General features: G+C 32.0%; 1 protein-coding gene across 1 annotated transcript; it reads left to right on the top strand.

Moving 5' to 3' along the window:
- Window positions 1–314: 314 nt before the first annotated feature.
- LOC143048172 (uncharacterized) lies at window positions 315–12,989 on the top strand. The gene is made up of 12 exons (XM_076221694.1): window positions 315–385; window positions 3,768–3,914; window positions 4,152–4,231; window positions 5,032–5,103; window positions 5,590–5,737; window positions 6,202–6,333; window positions 7,725–7,798; window positions 8,890–8,961; window positions 9,825–10,023; window positions 11,203–11,324; window positions 12,112–12,205; window positions 12,756–12,989. The coding sequence occupies exons 1-12, from the start codon at window positions 361–363 to the stop codon at window positions 12,962–12,964; spliced, it is 1,374 nt and encodes a 457-aa protein (XP_076077809.1). The 5' UTR covers window positions 315–360; the 3' UTR covers window positions 12,965–12,989.
- Window positions 12,990–13,003: the final 14 nt, after the last annotated feature.

The raw sequence follows: 13,003 nt of genomic DNA, 5'->3' as shown, positions 1-13,003 counted from the left end.
AACCAGTTCTTTAATAGAAACTACCTGTCATATATTCCGTCACTCATTATTTTGTCCCTGTGATTGGTTAATCTGATTAGTGTTTAATAATGAGTACGACAACCTAAATGAAATAAGCTACGAAATATTTAAAAAAAAGATTTGTTTCGATAAATCATTAATGAAAGTAAAACAATGAAGATTTGTTCTCTTTAAGCAGCCAGTTTGGTAAATTTTGTCATAATAATTTACAAAACATCGCTGATGAATTATTCACCTCTTTATTGAAATGAGAATTTTATAGAAATAAGTTACCTATTTTATAACGTCAGAAAGATAAGACAGATAGTCACGATTAATGTGCCCTGGATTTACATCAACATGAAGTTCATATTGATAATTCTATGTAAGTTTTATATGATAATATATTTAGATTCCTTCGGGTACTAATATAGATTTCACGAACCTGTTCCGCCTACCTCGCACTAATCAATGCTGTGTAATTAAGTATTTAGCGCAAGGTCATCCAAACGATTGTTTAAAAAAAAATACAGGCGACATCATTACTTGATTTACCTATAGGTAATATGTGCGTCACAGGTGACCATGTGTATGTCGTTATTGTCCTGAAACTCCATTAGTACTACTAGGTATACGAGTATCAATGTTTGCATATCAGGAAAATATTGTTTGAGGCTTTGCCTAGTGAAAAATCATCCTATTTGTTTTGAAGAGTGAATATATACAGCCTTGGGCATATATAAAATGTTTTAAAAAAAAAATCATTGTACCTCTATATTGTAGATGCATGCCCAAACATCTATGGTTCATTTCAGATAAAGTGACCAGTTTTGGTTCATCTGGCTCGCGTATTATCCATTTGTGGCATAATCCTGAAATTCACTCAGCAAGAACATGAAGGACCTTAACTGTTGATCATAATTTTGAATATGTCAGTAAAGAAAATATTATTTTGCCTGCATTTAAGGATGTAAGCATTGCTTAAACCATATGTAATAAAATTATAAAAAGCAAAAAAGAATTTAGAGGAACCTGAAAATTTGACAAAAAGTTAAAAACAAACTAGAGGCTCTACAGAACCTGTATAGTTCAACTTGGTCTATCTGCATAATAAAAAAAACACGAACCCATCACAAACTGGGGGTGATCTCACGTGCTCTTGAAGGGTAAGCAGATCCTGTTCCACATGTTGCACCTGTCGTGTTGCTCATGTTATTACAAACCCGATAAAAAGACTAGTTCGGAAGGTCACATTCGTGAAAATGGAAGGGGGTGTAGTTACGACATACAAAGCATATTGAATATCAATTGTGAAATGGTAACGGTCATTCGCTCGTAATGGCGTCCGTAAAATTTACGAATGGATCATTTCAATTTCACCATTTCGAAATATTTGTTTAATAGCTTCCTTGGGAGCAGCAACACTATATTAAGAAAATCATGATAGGGCATACAAGCCCGGGAATATCTAATCAGTTGGGAGATATATACTCCGTATGTAGGTGCTGCTTAAATGTTGCTACATAGAAATGGAAAGTTCACAATTGGGAAGCTAAAATCATCTCTTTTGTCGTAATGTTTTGCTTTGAACCGACCAGCATTGTCAGTTTCTGGATGCAAGTCAAGAAAGGAGACATACTTATTTGTATCTGTTGTATCCTTTATCTCCATTTCGATGGGTTATACGTTCAACATAGTCACCAACTTTTGTAATTATTTAGTGAGAGAACACATACAACGGAAATCAAAGTTCAAGGATATTGCTAGCTTTTTATAGTTCTTCCGAGGAAGTTCCTGTATGAAGCCATAATAATAAAGAAACAAGTCAGCATGAAAAGGGGCACAATTGGTTCCCATTGGAACGCCAAAATTCTGGTGAAAAACACGTCCTCCAAACGTATCAAATATGTTGTCAATCAAGAAATCAAGAATCTTGATAATGTTAGTTTCAGAGAATTTTTTGTTTGAATCAGAACTCTTTTTTATAATTTTAGAATAAGGAGTCGATTGTCGATCTCGACATTACAAACGTATTTGTAGAACTTGTCTTCCTGATAATTTTGTGTTTTAATGTTTATATGCAGTATGTAGTTTTCAAGATAGAAATTAAAAAATTAAAAAAATAGTTAAAATTTGTCATCAAATTGAAATAACTGCTACAAGAAGTCGTCTGCCAATTTTGATTGATATGTAGTCAGTGTGTAGAGGTGTAGAGTATTGTTTTTGTCAGGTTATCCTGTTCATAACGGTTTTCAAAATAATAGACAAAACTTGCATTTTTCTTTGAACGGACGTTAACGGACGACGACGACGGACGACAAGTGATGCGAAAAGCTTACTTGGCCATTGAGACCCATTGAGCCAAATTATATAAAACGACAAGTGAACGTCCCAAAAATATATAAATACTAGAACACACCCGTGATATCGCGGGTCCGTGACTGAATTAAAGTATATAACTATTCGCAAGCCTTATTTTAGTATTAGTATTGTGATCTGATAAAGTCATGCCGATTATAAGATACACAGTTTTCTCTGCTTTTAAATCTTTCTGTTTGAACCCGTCGAACTGGACCTTATCAATTATTGGTAATATTAATTATTTGGAAAACAAAAGGTCCTGGAATGGAGTATTTTTTAATCAACAGCATTGTCCTATATTAGTTATAAATAAAGTTGAATTCTTTGATTCGATGTTTTACGTCATGCCCGCTAACAAATTGAAAACTGTACCTATACGCCTTATTTTTAGTCCAGATTTTTAGTATTCGTATTGTTATCTTAGAAAGTCTTACTGATTAAAATACTACAATAGGTAACAATTTGACAGTAGTAGTGTCAACCCTGTGATTATGAACCGTGTATATAGCATATAAATCCTGAATACACCGTTTGGTGGTGCGCCTGTCAGACGCGGAACGTACAGATAAGGTAATGGGTAACAGGTGAATATACTATAGGTATCAGTATCGGACTCGACCCGGAACTTCTTAATTATAGGCAATATTAATTAAGTGGAAAACAAAAGGGCCTGGAGTGGTGTAATTTTTAATCTACACCTTTGTACTATATTAGTTATATATAAAGTTGAATTCTTTGATTTGTCGTTTTTACGTGATGATGACTGACAAATTGGACCTCGTTATTTTAGTATTATAGATACATATTTACAGCTATATTCTTGTATCAGAACCGTAGTTCATTGAAATACATGTATCAGTTCCTATAGGATACAAAGTAGTACTCAATAAACATGACACAAATAAACACGAAGTTATAACAAAATATGTAAACAATACTAATAAACAAAATGAAAAATAAACAAAAACAACAAACTACACAAAACAACTTTGTAACAACAATGCTATTAAAAGGCAAAGAAAAGAGGATCATATGTAAATGAATCTTATTTGAAAAAAGGTGATACGTTAATTTCAGTTGACCTTAACAAAACTGAAAAAAGGGTATTATGAAACGTACAAATACATTTCCATTATTTTTTTGTTAATGTTATACATAATATAGATTAATACCAAATTGTTTCCCATATGAAGTATATATTGGTACGCGCGTCTGGCGTACTAATTTATAATCCTGGTACTTTTGATAACTATTATGATTGATTGCCGTTAATAATTGTAACATTATAAGTAAATCTATACCTTTCCGCCGTTACAATATAACTGAAAATAATAAACCCAATAAAACAATTAATGCTTAAACTCAATTATAATTTCAGCATTTGCTTTGCTTTTCTGTATTTTTAGCACTTAGTGTTTACATCGTGGGCACACAAGCTCAGTCATGTAACGATCTAGATACTGAAGTATGTAAGAAGTTATCAGCCTTGAATCCAAATATGTGCGCTGATGGCTGTCTGTCTAGCATTTGTTCCAGATTTTGTGGACGATGTCGTAAGTTATGTTCTTTTTAAGGAAAATGAATAATTTGTTTCAAATTTTGGAAGATAAATAATAAGATGTAGTGTCGACAGACAATTTCGAGTAAAAAGTTTTAATGTAAATAAAATGTAAAAACTTTTGATTGATTAAAGCTCATTTCGATTTCATATTTTTCTTTTCGAATATAGACCCATTCTTTTACCTAAACAACGAAAAAAAGATAACTTTTATTTCTGTTTTTATTTTCAGCATTATCATGCTATTTCTGCCACCAAATAGGTAATCCAGCCAATTGCACTACTGCACTTGAATGTCCAACTACTGACCATGTAAGTTCATTCATAGAAGAGTTTTTCACTGTAATTCATCGCTGCATATGTCTGGTAAAGGCATCCAAAATTTGAATTATCTTTTAGCACATTTGGTTTTTCAACTACTTTTTTTATAGTATTTACCACTCATCTTACTTATTAGAATTTTAAGGATGTATATTCCAACATGAAAAACAACTGGCATGTCAGTAACTGCTAGTAGTCCTTTGCTAATTTATGTATCATTTTGTTTAGTTTCTTTTGTTACCAATTCTGATATCTCTCGAACCATTTTACACTGAGTTTTACTGTGCGTATTGTTATGTGTTTCTTCATTTTTCATTCGATAGAGGTATAAGGGAGGGTTGATATCTCACGAAACAGGTTATCAGAGATCAAAGCCTCCTGACTTGGGACACGCACAAAAATGTGGCGTGTCCCAAGTCAGGAGCCTCTGACCTTTTGTTAGTCTTGTATGTTTATTTAATTTTATTCATTTATATGTTTTGGAGTTTACTCACATCCATTTTCACTGAACTAGTACACAATTTTATACCACGGCCAGCTGAGGACATCCTCCGTATGCCGGATTTTCTCGCTGCATTGGAGACCCATTGTTGGCCTTCGGCCGTTGTCTGCTTTTTGGTCGGGATGTTGTCTCTTTGACATATTCCTCCTTTTCATTCTCAATATTATTAATGCTGTCCACTATTGATGGACTAAGTTTTAAACAAAGATGTCTTTCAGAGTGAATTATATATTTGTTTGTGTCACATTGATACATGCCTCCACGTGTTATTTTTATTATTATTTTGTAGTACTGTTTTACATCTCAAACGTTTACAGACGATTTCCATGAGGTATACACAATGGGATGTGCTATGAAAAATGTAAGTTAGTGTAATAACGAACTCAATTATTCAACTTTTCTAAAGAGTTATATAGAGTGATAGCATTTTATATCGAGGATACATGAACCTTACATTACATTAATCTGAAAATATTATTGTTTTAAAAATGTCTTACATGAGATACGATTTATTAAATGTCGGATAATTTCTAACTAACTGTAAGGATGGAACATCACAAATCTAGATATAATGAAATTTTTGAATACTTTAACCTCTTATTTAACTCTATTTATATAAGTACAAAGGTTAAGGGTAAAAATAGAAGACTAAAATCAATGATTATGAAAAAAAAAACCTTTCGATGATTAACGCTATGCTTCATGTGCAAAACAAATCTTTAAAGATATTTTGTTTCAGCGCTAAACATAAATTACACAATCATATTTTTTGCTTTTTGCTTTCTCATTTCTAAAAAAGCGAATGGGAGAAATGAAATATATAAAGTGCTTCTTTCATTTTTTATAGCTTTGTGAACAAAATGTTAATAACGGAAGGCGGTCAGATCTTAGTGTTAAAGGTGGATGTTGCAATATCGACAAATGTAACAATATACTGCCGTCACAGATAGATCTACTACAACAGAGGACCACTGTCATGGTTCAAAATACTACAGGTATTTGGAATGTTTAACGATGAAAAGATAATTGTTACCTATGTATATTATTAATAATGTCTTAACTTTAGAGGAAGACATATTCTAGATAATTTTATCTGCGTATTACAATTTGAAGTCGATTTACGCATTTCTTCAACCATACAAAAATGTGTATACAAAGATAATTATATCAAAAAGTGCATTGGAAGCGTTGATAAGTTGTGGTTTAAAATTGAAACGCGTCTGACGTATCAAATTGTACGCCTGGTACTTTTGATAACTATTTTCATTTGGTTATCATATCCGAGATGTAGAATGACATTAACAACTGTTTTATACACCAACTTGCCTGCTTTTCTTTTTCTTTTTCATTAATGTTCTCGTTGTAGTTTAAACTATTATGATATATCTGAAAATATACGATGAACCATTTCACTCATTATATAGCAACTGTCAATTAGTTGTTCACCTTTCTTTAACAGTTCCTCCGTCCTATAGCGTCTGTAAAAATATGGATGATGATGTATGTCTTAGAATTTCATTGACTGATCCAGCATTCTGTAGTAATGACTGTATAGCTTCTGTTATCTGTCCACGCATGTGTAGAAAGTGCTGTAAGTAATATAATGTTATTATGTATCTATACGTTGTTGTTATTTTAACAAAACCGTCAGAAACACTCCCAACAAACACAGATAAAGAAAGAACAAAAATAACATAATCTTACAGTTTTACTTATTGTTGATTTTAGTATATGATGCGAGTAAACGTCATACAAGTGAGAGAGTTACCTAGCTTTAAAACCAGATTGGGTTAATCCACAATTTTCTAAATAAGAAAATTCCTGTACCTAGTCAGGAACATGACAGTTGTCATCCATGTGTTTGATGTATTTGAGCTTTTGATTTGGCTATTTGATTATGAACTTTAAATTTTCCACATAGTTTAGTTTTTTTGTGCTTTTACTTTTTAAATAAACTTAATCTAAAAGGTTATCAAATCAACACTGTAACAACATCTTTGAATATTTTGTTCATTGGTAGACATAATGACTTTGTTATCATTAAATTGTAAACCATACTACATAATATTGTTATAATCATATTTATTTTCACGGTATAACTATATTTTGACATTGCACGGGTTATGTATTGTTCTCTTACTTTGAATTACTTATAAGTCTGTCCACTTAATCCATTGTATGTTGGATGGTTACAGATTGATATTTCACTCTTAGATCAATGTTTTACTAGTCGTTATTGACTTACAACAAGCTTTGCTTACACTCATATCTGTACTCTGTGTCTTTTTGTTATTGTGAGCGAAGTATAAATACCATGCCATGTCCGGTCGATTTTTTTCTGCTTTGTATCGATTTGATGATGTGTCTGTCCCTAATCAAGAGCATTTAGTTAAGTGGTTGTCGTTTGTTCATATATGTTTTTCTCGTTAATTGGTGTGTTTTAAATTATTCTGTTTGCTCTCTTAATCGAATTGTTTTATATTTATCATGTTTTGGCCTTTTATGTTCTAATGTGATACTGATCGAGAGCTTGACATGTGACATTGAGAGTTAGACATTATGTACTGTGTCCTTTGGACAGAAAATCTTGTGACATGTATATATTTTGCTTACTGGGTTTTGCTAATGTATTTACATGCTCTCAGTTTTGATTTTGTTTGTTACGTGTATACATACGAAGGTTGCACAGTAAACGTTCTAACGTTTTAACTAACGAACTAGTCTTATTAGAGGGCGTGTGATTATATGAATAACACGACGAGCCACACATGGAACTCGACCGCTCAACACCTGCGATCACCAGGGTTTTGTTGATGTGATTTGTGTTTTTCGTTTTCTCTGTTGGGTTTTGTGCTTACTTTAAAAATTTGATTGTATGTTAGTCGTTGTTATTTTTTTTTGTACATGCATCATTTTTGTTCGACTTATGAGTTAACTTTAAAATCGTTAGCCTTTCTTTTTTATTTGTACATAATTTTTCAGTTCAGTGTTACAGCTGCAATGATATAAATCGGCCTGAAGATTGTAATAGTACTTCGACATGCGAGTCAGGAAAGGTAAACATTAACATATATCACTAAAGCTGCACTGAAACAACAACTATACAATCGTAAAAAATCAACAGACAACTCTATACAACACTTACAATTTTCAAAATGTGCTGACATTGATACAACACTTACAATTTTCAAAATGTGCTGACATTGATTTCGTTAATTATCAATATATATATATATGTTACAGGCATTTTCAAAATTTAGGCATTTTGTAAAATGACTGAAAATTTAAGCATTCTCAAAATTGCCTCTAAGATTCGGTCATTATACATAATGACTAATTTTTCTAGGCATTTTTATAATAAAAGACATTTTACAAAATGCCTGAAATTATTTTAAAGAATGAAATATTAAAATAAAAACAATTGAAAGCTTTGAACCCCAGATCAGTTGTATTTATGATAATTATTACTGAACTAAAAAAGAAGAGTTTAAATAATCAAGAATAAACTTTTCTGAATACCAACATCATGTGATACTTATAGTTTGCTATTTTACACAGTTGTACGTTTGTAGGAGTCAGTTAAAATCAGTGATATTTAAACAAGTTTTTTTCGTACACATCTTTAGAACATTTGGCCTACTTTTTAATCTGAAATTATTGGAGTTACGTCTTGCGTGTTACCCTTATATCTAAAATGTCGAATGTAGCTAGAAAAGAACCGTAACTTTCTAGAAGACATAATTAGTTTTTACATAATTTAACACTTGAGAGTTTATGATTGACCTTTGTTTTTTTTTTGTTTTTTTTTTGTGGTTCAAACCTAAATGAGACAGTAATGTTTTAAGATGTATTGAAAGGGTAGCAGGGAATTTCGTACTTTGACAATTTAGCACCTCTGCCATTTTATACCCCAAATTACCATTTCGTACCCAACATTTACCATTTCGTACCCTGATGAAAACCATTTCGAAAATCATTAGCCTTATATATTTGGTTAGTTTTTTTATACATTTTTTTCTGTATTGATAAAATCCAAAAAATTGGCGAGTTATATGAGTCTTCGTTGCAGATATCTTTATCTCACAGACCCTTTTTGCATAATTAATTGTTCAGCAGTCTAAATGATGTTAAAATTTATATTATACAGGAATGCTTCCAGCTAGAAACACTTAGTTTTGATCTTCGTCCTGTCTATAGATTAGGATGTCTTGACGAGAGTGTAAGTTTGATTTTCTGTTTCAAATAACAAAAAGGAATAAATAAGAAAAGAAGTATTTTATAAATTATCCTACTTTAACAAAGATAAATAAATTCAGTGTTTTTAGATAAGAAAATAAAGAAGAGGTACTACATACGTATATATTACGGATTACAAATGTGTCGAGGTTTCTGATTGGATAACAACACAGAGATGTCAGTATATATTCAGGAAACTGCCGGGGTATATACGACGTTTTTATCCCCAATTGGAACCTCAAAAACGTCATCATAACACCGGTTACTTGTGACGTAGTCATAAGCTATCAGACTGTCAGAGGTTCACAGAGGGAAAATAATGACGTGCTTCAGTCAATAATACATTTTTGATACAAAATCACGCAATTAACACTTTTAATACTTTAATTTGATGTTAAAAGTGTTATTATAAATTATTACATACAGGATAAAATTATGTTTACAGCAAATTAGAAAATCCTTCACGTATGCCGAACATATCAGGTTGGGTTTTTCAATATATATGTGTTGTCAACAAATACCTGCACTAGAAAATAACATTAAGTCAATGGTAATCCGTAATATATGTGTAATTCAGGTCTCAGAAAGGGTATATACTGTGACATTCCCGGCTTAGGGCTTATATCCCCTTCGCCTTCGGCTCAGGGGATATAAACTCTAAGCCGGGAATGTCACAGTATATACCCTGTCTGAGACCTGAATAACATATAATATATTGCATTCCTCCTGTGGTGTATTTGTTGTTGTTGTTATTTGCATAATAAATAACTTAAGTGGGAAGTTACGTATACATGTTGTTTATTTTGATAGGCTTCTTATGATTTAAACGCACTTTTTCATCAACAGCTTTGTAAACGGTTCGGTGTGAACCCGGCACAATCAGGGTTTGGACGTCGACAAACAAGCCTGTCACTAAAAGGAGGGTGCTGTAGGACTGATCTTTGTAATATCAGAATTCCTAGGATTCCTAAGATTATTAATGCCCCTCCATCAACTATCACTGCATCCACCGCACCACAACCTGTTAAAATAAGTCCAACAACAAGTATGTGTTAAAAATTTACAACGCTTATATATTACCCTGTTCAGTGACAATAAACAAATTGAGACGTATGCACCAATCAGATAATGTGTTTGCCTGGTTGACATGATTTTAGACAAGATTGTTATTTTTATTAGTTTGTTAAAATAAGTATTTGAGTATAGACCTTTTTGATGGTAGGTATTTTTACTGTATTTGTATTTTAGTATTTGCAAGGAGGAAGTTTTATGTTTTTTCTCTTTAATTTGCTTTAATTACACTTTTGCATGTAAAGCGTCATAGCGTAGTTTTTATCTTTTTTAAATAGTGCGTTTTTTAGATTTTCATTATCATTTCATAAGTATAACAACCAAACGACAAGGGAACACAAAAGCACCTGGAGATAAACATATTGTCTTCAAGGCTTCTAAAGTTTGAACCCTCTTTTTGTAAATCTCTTTCTAAACATAAACACAAAGTACACACAAAAAAAAAACGTGGCAGCAAAATCGTACCAGGAAAATTATTTTACACTCAGGAAAAGGTGCAAAAGACAATTAAAGACAAATTGCAAAGGTAGCTGATAAACATAATGAATAGTATTGATTCTAGGATTGCAGTCTCTTACTGAAAAAAGTTTTATTCACTGAACCTGGCATAAAACGATGGTGTTACATAATCGGGAATTATATTCTTATATTATCGGTCCTTCCTTTATATGCCTTTATTACTCTGCTCTTCATAGAATCACATGGTTTGGTGATGTCAAATATGCTTGACTCTGTCTTGAATATTTTGACCTAAGCGTCACTAATGAGTTGTATGTGGACGAAATGCGCGTCTAGCGTACTAAATTATAATCCTGGCACCTTGGAGAACTATTAATATTTACAAGTTTGACCTGGAGTAAGATTAGAAGTATAGATTATCTGGTTTACTACACATTGATAACGTAAAATATCAGCCGCGAAATATCGCAACATAAAGTAACACCTATTGACAAAAAAACTAGATATTTTGATGTTGTTAGTGAAAAATAATGTACAAATATCTACTAAATAGATTGTAAATAAATAGCAAATGCGTTAATAACAACCAGTCTCATCCCGAATATGTATGGCTGATTTTTATCCTGATATTTTACCACTCTAATATTGAAGACAACTTTCTACATGTTCTAATGATGTTTGATATATCTTTCAGATTGTGCAACACCACATGCTGACACCCACCACCACGGTTGTCCTCCTGACTACACATACGTCACTCATGAACGTGCGTGTTTTCATATAGGCAATAATCTATTAACCTGGCAGCAAGCCGATGTATGTTATAAACCTCAATAGTTTTTTTTTATTAATATCATAAAAGGTAAAAAAAATGGGTTTAAGTTAATGATTCATCAAGCCTATTACATATTACGATCAAAGTACATAAGAAAATTGCATGTCGCCAACAATATGTTAGTATCATATAAATATGAATATAAACAGATAGAGTCCACGTGCAATCGATTTTATTAAGGTGTGTTTGATTTCAAACTGTAGGTAAAAAAGTATGTTTATCGTCGTTTTTATAACCAGCTGTGTAATGATTTTGTAGTGGATCGAATCATTATTGTTCTGTTAATTGCCGAATACATAACCGATCTCCAGTTAAAGGGTTAATTTTGAGGTCACTTGAATACGGATTTAATGAAGTCGGAGTATTCGCTTGCAAGTAAATGTGTTGGTTTTTTTTATTTTATTTTGACAAAACTGACCCTAATTGACTGCTAATAGTGAATTAGTATGTCATTATATCACCTTCATTAATGATTGAACAAATAAAATCCTTTTTGTTTTCTTTATTTCTCGTTGCTAATGCCTCTTTAAATCTCGAATAAACTATTCATGATTGTTCCTCTACTACTAAACTCGAACGGGGTATTTGCAGGGGATATACATACATTATTATGTATTGTTCGTGGAAAAATTAAAATCACAAAAATACTCAACTCTGAGTAAAATTCAAAACGGAAAGTCCTTAATCAAATGGCAAAATCAAAAGCTGAAGCACATCAAACAAATGGAATACAAATACATATCTTCATCCCTTTTTGTCCATTTATAGAGTTACTGCAAAAATAAATGTGGAAAACTAGCCGATTTTAGTTCTAGTACTGAAATACTTGATGTCATGAGCCATGTGAAATCAACTTTTCATAGTGAGTATGAAAATATTTTTTTTTAAATTAAATGTGTAGTACCACTAGCACAAGTTTAACCTAATGATGATACATTGGATTAAATGAAGGATTTTAACACAAAGTCTTGTTAATCATATATAAACATACAAAGGGGGAGGCGGTTAACCTTTTGCTGATGTCACCAATGCCATTCGTAAGGAACCCTTGATTCACAGCGTAATGAAAGTACAATCTAAAGAATAAAAAGAATAAACATACAAGTGTTCTTGATATCATATGATATATTATATGGTCCATTTTCCCATTAAAACGAATTCGTGTATAGACTAATGATTTGACTGATGATTAGTTATATATCTCATATATCATATATCATTAATATTTCACTTCATAATTGAAATGCGTATTCTTCATTTTCGGTATAGAGTAAAATCATTGATTAAATATTCATTATTCATGAGTTACGAGCTAACAACATCGTTTTGATATACACTTTAAAACATGTTCCCCTAAACGGCAAACAGCCTTTGGTATGAAGAAATTAGCATTACATTTTCCATTTTTATAGACATTGATTTATGGATTGGTGCAGCTAAAGATGGACATGGTAACTGGATATGGACGGACAAAAATCAGAAAATAAGTCTGGCCCACAGCTCCTATCTTACTTATCTACATGGATCATGTGGCGCTGCTCACAGTTCTCGTGCACTTTCTTTGATTGCACACACCTGTACCACACAACTCCATCCCTTATGTGAAGCTCATCGTCAATAAAAAGAAGAACATTGTTCTTATTTAATCAGTTGTTTTACT

The sequence above is a fragment of the Mytilus galloprovincialis genome, chromosome 10 (genome assembly GCF_965363235.1).
Source record: "Mytilus galloprovincialis chromosome 10, xbMytGall1.hap1.1, whole genome shotgun sequence".
Lineage (NCBI taxonomy): Eukaryota > Metazoa > Mollusca > Bivalvia > Mytilida > Mytilidae > Mytilus > Mytilus galloprovincialis.
The sequence above is the reverse complement of the archived record's forward strand: the minus strand, read 5'-3'. Positions and strand labels throughout refer to the sequence as shown.